General features: G+C 42.0%; 1 protein-coding gene across 1 annotated transcript in view; it reads left to right on the top strand.

Annotated features, from left to right (window-relative positions):
- Positions 1–2,630: 2,630 nt before the first annotated feature.
- Positions 2,631–7,459, top strand: part of LOC127005270 (methylmalonyl-CoA mutase, mitochondrial-like) — a 65,161-nt gene continuing 60,332 nt past the window's right edge. Inside the window, exon 1 of the mRNA XM_050874063.1 lies at positions 2,631–2,840. Within this exon, the coding sequence (XP_050730020.1) occupies positions 2,631–2,840 (210 nt within the window). The remainder of the gene's footprint in view (positions 2,841–7,459) is intronic.

The following is a 7,459-nucleotide window of genomic DNA, read 5'->3' as shown; positions in this document are numbered from 1 at the left end:
ACCACGGAGCCGCCTAGCCTTCGCACAAATTATGCCCCCTGACATAGAATCACCAGCCATCTGCCTTTCGTTTATCCACACCATCAACAATTTTTCCATTTCTTCCAGTGCCGCAGGTCGCTTAAGTTGCTTTTTCACACCCATCGCCACATCAGCTCCCTTAATGGCCTCCTTGTTCCTCAATATGGTGGCTACTGTAGATTTGGCCATTCAATACTTAGCTGCAAGGTCGGTGATTCTTGCTCCTTTCTCGTATTTATCAATAAGCTCCTTTTTCCGTTCAATGGTTGTCACTACATTCTTCCTTTTAGGCTTATTTTCACCACTAATGAGCCTCTTTGGTGCCATTGTAAGTTTCTAAATGAAAAACCACAGACAGAATGCAGGAGAATGTTGTTGTTCTCACGACTGCGGCGGGACAACTGGTGGCAGCGGGGAGGGAGAGGCCAGGAGCCTTTGTTTACAACCACGTGTGCGGACGTTCGAGTACCAGATATTTTTTCGAGTACCAAGTCGAACTTTTGCGTTCGAGTATCGAAAAGTTCGACTTCCAAGACGTTCAAGTATTGAGTGTTCACTGTACTTAAGTTTTCTAGCCTGCAAGCTATATATCTCCATTGTTCTTTAAGATATAAAGGTACAGTACTGTCTCCAAGTTTGCGATAAATAGGTTGACGTTGCGTACTGTATTTGTCATTTTATATTTGAGAGTGACATTACGTGGAAATAAAGGCGAGGGTAGGGTAATGTGGAGGGTGATAACGAGCGTGAATGATGGCAGTCAGATAGTTTGGTGATGTTGAGCAGTTTGAGGAGACCCGAGATTTAATATTATTTTTGTGACACAGGCTAACGGCTGCAGTCCAACAAACTTGGATGTAGCATGTATGCAATGTTATGCAGCCTTGGAGCCACCATCGTGTACATCCAAGTTTATTGGACTGCAGCCATAAGCCCGTATCACAAAAATGAAATCTTGCATCTCCTCAAATTGCTCAAGATCACCAAACTATCTGACTGCCATCATTCACGGTCGTTATCACCCTCCACATTACCCTACCCTCGCCTTAATTTCCACGTAATGTCACTCTCAAATATAAAATGACAAATACAGTACGATATAATATACTTAAGGAATACAGCATGCACCAGTGGTAGGCGTTTCCATGAGAGAGAGAGAGAGAGAGAGGTGGATGGGGCCTGGGGATTTTTATTTATTTATTTATTTTTCTACGTCATGGCCTATTGCGCTGGTAGGCTTCTTCCCGGTGGGGCCTGATTGTCGGCCCAAGGCTTCTTCCCGGTGGGGCCTGATGGTCGGCCCAGCCCGTTCTGGCTCAGGCGAGTGTTTATAGTGGCGCCATCTTGCATTGGCTCATGCTGCCCTCCCAGAGCTCGTCTTTAATCCTAGAATCTAGAGTCCGGGTTGATAGGTGGTCTTCTGGACAGCATGTGGGTAGTTTTAAGCCACTCGACGGCAGCTGAAAAATCCCAGCTTGGTGGCACTGGGTGGGGATTGAACTCGCGTCCTCCTGAACACGGCGCCGTCACTCTGTCGACTCAGCCACTGCCTCCTGTCATAATGACATCACGCTGGCCCTGTCCAATTACTGTCCTTTCATTTTGCTATTTCCCTTCAAGTGTCAAGAGTATGTGCCTTACTCACACCCCTCTGATAATGCACTATGCTGACATATATTAGCAGAGGGTGTGAGACAAACTGTGGCAAAGTATCATAGTGATCCAGCAGATATTCCAGAAAAACGATATAACACAGCCTCTGAAATCCATAGTAGTTTGGAAAACATTGAGAAATTTCATATGATACCATGCCATTTTGTGACACTTACAGTGCATATTTTATATATATTTTTCTCCTAATGTAATGAGTATATCTCACTGAAACTTAGGGATCTTTGATGTTTTAGGTACTTCTATGCGTAACACAAGAAACTGTGTGGCTCGGGAAAAGATTAATGTCACCCACTAAGTAACATGCGTCCACTCCCCTCAAGAGATTGTTGCAAAACATTTCAATATCATATCAGGAGACTGACCCGAAGGTCTGTAGGTGACAGATATATTAAAATTATTTTTTACAGTATTTGCTCACACACAAATGTTCAGCATTATTTTCTCTTGATCTGTGAGTGGATTGCAAAGAGCCTATGACGTAAATGGCGACACCACCACCTCTGCGATTAATGCAGTTGTTGTGGAAAAGGCTGTAGCCATCTGTATTGTATTCTGAAACTAAATTAATATATGAGGTGTCAATGAATGCTTCTGTTATAGCAATTACATCAATTTTTTTTGTAGAAGCAAGATGTCTGAACTCTTCAATCTTACTTTTTAGGCTATGAGTTTTATATTATCTTTAACCCCTAAAGGACGGGCTAGAGGGTGATTTTCTGCTTGCAGTGCGTGTGCCATGTTGACAAATTTTGGCAAAATAGGTGTTCTTCATCAATGCCCTGTGTGGCAATTTCAGACAAAAAACACAATAGTTATAGTGCTTTTTCACCTTCAATCATTCATCTACATGATAAAAGGAAGTAGAAGTCCCTTGGTTGCAGCGCGGCAGAGATATTTTGTTGGGAAGTACAGTATATATCTTGGAGGGACAGCAGATGATGGGAATTTCCACACCCTGCTATTCTCCACCCGAGCAGTTAAATTTAGTTAGAGAGAGAGAGAGAGAGATTATTATTTTTTTTTTTTCATACTCAGAGGTCATCGTGGGAGTCAACAAATACCGGCTTGAGAAGGAGGAATCAGTGGATGTTCTGACAATTGACAATGAAGAAGTTCGCATGAAGCAGATCAACAAATTGAAACAGGTAAGCCTATTGCTGTAGATTAAGTTGTTGAGTACTGTACAGGAAGCTTTATCCATCTATCTATCTATATCTCCAACGCCCTGCTCCTTCACTGGAACGTCCCTCCAGGGGGTGGCCGCGGCAGAAGTGTCTCCACCTCTCCCTGTTTTGGCACTCCCTCTCGGCACATTCAATCCTGCTACTTCCAACTCTCTCGCTCCAATACTCACTCACCCTATTGATCCACTTCACAGGTGGTCTTCCCCTGACACCCCTTCCCTCAATTCTTCCCTCATACACTCTCTTCACAAATTCATTCTCCCCCATTCTCATCATGTGTCCAAACTATTTCAGTGCACCACGCTTCACCCACTCCACCACTCCACTCCTTTTGCTGTCGCACCCATACCAAACGCTCATACACGCTTTCATTGCTTTCTCCATCCCATCCTGAATCTATACCATCCATCCATCCATACAAGAAACTCCTGGATACAAAAAGGTGCAGGAGCTAGCATGGGTGTCCCCCTAAAACCAGAAGTTGGAATGAAGTAAGATATAACACTATGCTGGAAGATACAGTACGAGCACTGACAGACAAAATAAAAAATAGTAGAAAGGTAATATTAACAGATGATTTCAATTGCAAAAAGGTGAAATGGGAAGGCAGCAGGAATTGATGGAATCACAGCAGAAATGTTGAAGTGTGGAGGAGATGTAGTTGTTAAATGGATGGTCAAGATATGTGAAGTAGCATGGGAGGGGGGGGGGGGGGGGTGCCAGCAGACTGGACAAAAGCCATCATTGTCCCAGTTTACAAGGGGAAGGGCAGGAGAGGAGAATGTGGGAGCTATAGAGGCATAAGTCTCCTGAGTATACCCGGAAAGGTATATGGAAAAGTCATAACAGAGAGGGTGCAAAGACTTACAGAAGAGAAAATCAGTGAAGAACAAGGAGGCTTCAGGAAGGGAAGGGGATGTGTGGATCAGATATTTGCCTTCAGGATGGTAGTAGAAAAAATAATAGCAAAAGGAAAGAAACTACACGCTGCCTTCATGGATTTGGAAAAAGCTTATGACAGAGTCGATTGGATTGCATTGTGGGATGTTTTAAAGGTTTATGATTTGGGTAGAAAACTACTTAATGCAATAAAGTCTTTCTATGAGGATGCATCTGCATGTGTCAGAATTACCGGAGAAACAAGTGAACATTTTGAGATAAAAGTGGGCTTAAGACAAGGGTGTGTCATGTCACCATGGTTATTCATTATTTATATGGATGGTGTTATTAGAGAAATGAAGGGCAAAGTTGGGGAAGTTGGAGTAAGACTGTTCGATGAGGGAAGGAAGTGGGTACTGAATTCGATACTGTTTGCTGATGACACAGTGCTCATTGCAGAAAATGAAAGTGACCTACAAAATTTGGTCAGTGTTTTTGATAGTGTCTGTAAAAGGAGAAAGCTGAAAGTAAATGTCAACAAAAGTAAAGTGAGGGTTTGTGAGCGAAGTAGAAGTGAGGTTGTAGATTTTGTATGCCCATATAGAGTGGGAATTGAATGTGAAAAAGAATGCAAAATAATTTTGAATGGTGAAGAAATGGAGGAGGTCAATGAGTTTAAGTACCTTGGATCAGTTATGTGTAAGCAGGGTGGTACGGAGGGAGAGATAAGAGAAAGGGCATTGCAAGGAAGAAGGGTGGTATGACCTTTGGGACGAATCATGAATGGCAGAAGTGTGAGCATGGAGGTAAAGAGGGATCTGAGAAATACAATAATAGTACCAACCCTCACATATGCAAGTGAAACGTGGGCCTGGAATGAAAGTCAGAGGTCTAGAGTGCAGGCAGTGGAAATGAGTTATTTGAGGAGTGCTTGTGGTGTGAGTAGAATGGATGGAATGAGTAATGAAAGTGTGTACGAGCGTTTTGGAATGTGTCACGGAGGTGAAGGGAAGAAGTGAAGCGACAGACTTTAAAGTGGTTTGGCCACATGGAGCGAATGGAGGAGAGTAAGATGACCAGAAGGGTGCATGTGAGTGAGATAGAAGGAGGGAATGCTTGAGGATGACTTCCAGTGAAATGGAGGGATAGGGTGCAAGAGTACGTTAGGGAGAGAGGGGAAAGATCTTTGAGAAACTGAGCAGGCAAGGAGGGAGTGTCTGGATAGAGAAAGTTGGAAGCTCTTCTGCCCCGGTGGGAGCTCCTAGGAGCAGGCGTCGATGAAATGATGATGATGAGGAAATGAGAAGATTATGCAACGGAGGGTGGAGAAAATGCCTGGGGAAGTAAACTATTGACGCAGTGGGTTAAAGGAGAAACAAGGCTGAGAGGGGATGACGAACCATCAAGACTAGACCTAATTTTCACAAAAAATGTTGAGTTATATGAAGAAGTCAGTTATGAGTGCCCCTTAGGAAAGAGTGACCATGAGCTATTAGAGATGAAAACTAAGGAAGGATGTGAATATCAAGATGAGGCATGTAAGGAAAAAAGGAAAAAACTACGCAAAGGCAGATTACTCTGGACTCAAGACTTTCTTCGCTGGGGTAGACTGGACCGATATGAAGAGAAATAGGACTTTTTTATGAATATTTACAACAGTGGAATAGAGATATATGTTCCATACTACACAGTAAAAACTAAAGGAGAGAAAACATGGTTTGGATGGAGGTGTGAAACAGCACAAAGAAATAGAAATAAGGCATGGAGGAATTTAAAGAAAAGACCAAATAAGAACAATAGGGACAAATATAAAAAAGCAAGAAATGAATATGTGTAAATAAGGAGAGAGGAGGAAGCTAAATTTAATTTTTTTTTTTTTAATATAAGGAAGAAACAAAAATGTTTTATAAATTCGTAAATGGGAAGTTAAAAAGAAATGAAGGTGTGGGAAGGCTAAAAGAAAAAAAATGTATTCTACGAAAAGGATGAAGAAATTGCAGAAATATTAAATAAGAATTTTCATAAAGTGTTTACGAAAGAAACCGACTTTGACTGGGGTCTTGAAATTGCAATGAAGGGAAACTAAATCATGTAAAGGTTGAGAAAGGAGAACTGATACAGCTGATGAAAACCTTAGATAGAAGGAAAGCTATGGGACCGGATGAATCTCGGGACAAGTGCTAAAAGAGTGTAGAAATTAATTATTGGACCCACTTTTTGACATAATAACATGCTCTTTAAATACAGGAAAAGTGCCCTTTGATTTTTTTGCCTATTGCCTAGGCAGCGATGAGGCTCTTCTCAGTGGGGGCCTGATGGTTCAAATGGCCTACTCAGGTGGGGCCTGATGGAAGTGCGCGTTAGAAAAGTGAGGAAAAGTGTTTCTGCATCATCCTGCATGCTCCCCTTGACCCAGAAAACCATGTGCGGCTTAACCTAGAGTCCGGGTTGATGGGTGGTGGGTGGACCCATGATGGGGGACGTCAGGTGGGTAGTTTTCATGGTTCGGCAAAAGGTGAGGTGAGGAGATTGATTCAACAACCCGCGTGAGCCCGCGTAATGTGGGAATGTGGGTCATCCACTTCGGCCACCGCCTACCCTAAAGAGTGGAAGAGAGTGGACATTGTACCAATTTGTAAAAGTGGAGACAAAAATGAACCACTAAATTATAGACCAGTCGCTTTGACAAGTGTAATGTGCAAGATTTGTGAAAGTATAATAAAAAAAAATTGGTCAAACATTTAGAAAAGGAAAACATGATAAATGAAGGACAGTTTGGAATTAGAAAAGGGAAATCGCGTGTCACTGACTTACTATGTTTCTACTCAAGAGCAATAGACGGTGCAAGAGAGAGAAGGATTGGCTGAGTGTGTATATCTCAATTTGAAAAAAGCTCTTGACAAGTTTCTGCACAAAAGGTTAATCTGGAAACTACAAAAATGGGGAGGAATGGGCGGAAGGGTTATCGAGTGGATGAAGGATTACTTAACGGGAAGAGAAATGAGGACAGTGATTAGGGAGGAAAAATCAAATTGGAGGACAGTAGAGGGTGGAGTTCCTCAAGGCTCAGTTCTGGCACCAATTATGTTCATAATATATATAAATGATATGCCAAAGGGTATAAAAAGTTATATGAGCCTTTTTGCAAATGATGCGAAGTTAATAAGAAAAGTGAAGATGGAGGAAGACTGTGAAGAGCTGCAAAAAGACCTGGATAGAGTGTACAGATGGAGCCAGTTATGGGAGATCGAATTTAATGCAAACAAATGCCATGTTATGGAAATGGGCAAAAGTGAAAAAAAGATCAAGGAAAACATACAGGATGGGAGAAGAAAACTGAAAGGTGGTACATGAAGAAAAAGATTTGGGAGTAACGATGCAAGACACACTATCCCCAGAATAAGCACATAAACAAGCTGTTTGGAGAAACCTACAGGATTGTGTAAAATATAAGGGTATCATTTCATTTTATGGACAAAGAAATGATGAAGAAAATAATAACAACAATGATAAGACCAAAAGTGTTAATGCTAGGCCCAACGTGGCCTAGTGGTAGTATTTACAAGGGAGCTGGGTGATGTTCACTGTGGTTCCTGTCTACTTTTACTGACTGGTTGTAAGATGAGTGCGAGGGAGGATGATTTGGAGTGGATAACACCGAGGAGAAGAAGAACTGGATCATGAAAGATTCACAAGTAAAG

The sequence above is a fragment of the Eriocheir sinensis genome, chromosome 29, assembly GCF_024679095.1.
Source record: "Eriocheir sinensis breed Jianghai 21 chromosome 29, ASM2467909v1, whole genome shotgun sequence".
NCBI classification, from domain to species: Eukaryota; Metazoa; Arthropoda; class Malacostraca; order Decapoda; family Varunidae; genus Eriocheir; species Eriocheir sinensis.
This window is presented reverse-complemented; position numbering and strand designations above follow the sequence as displayed.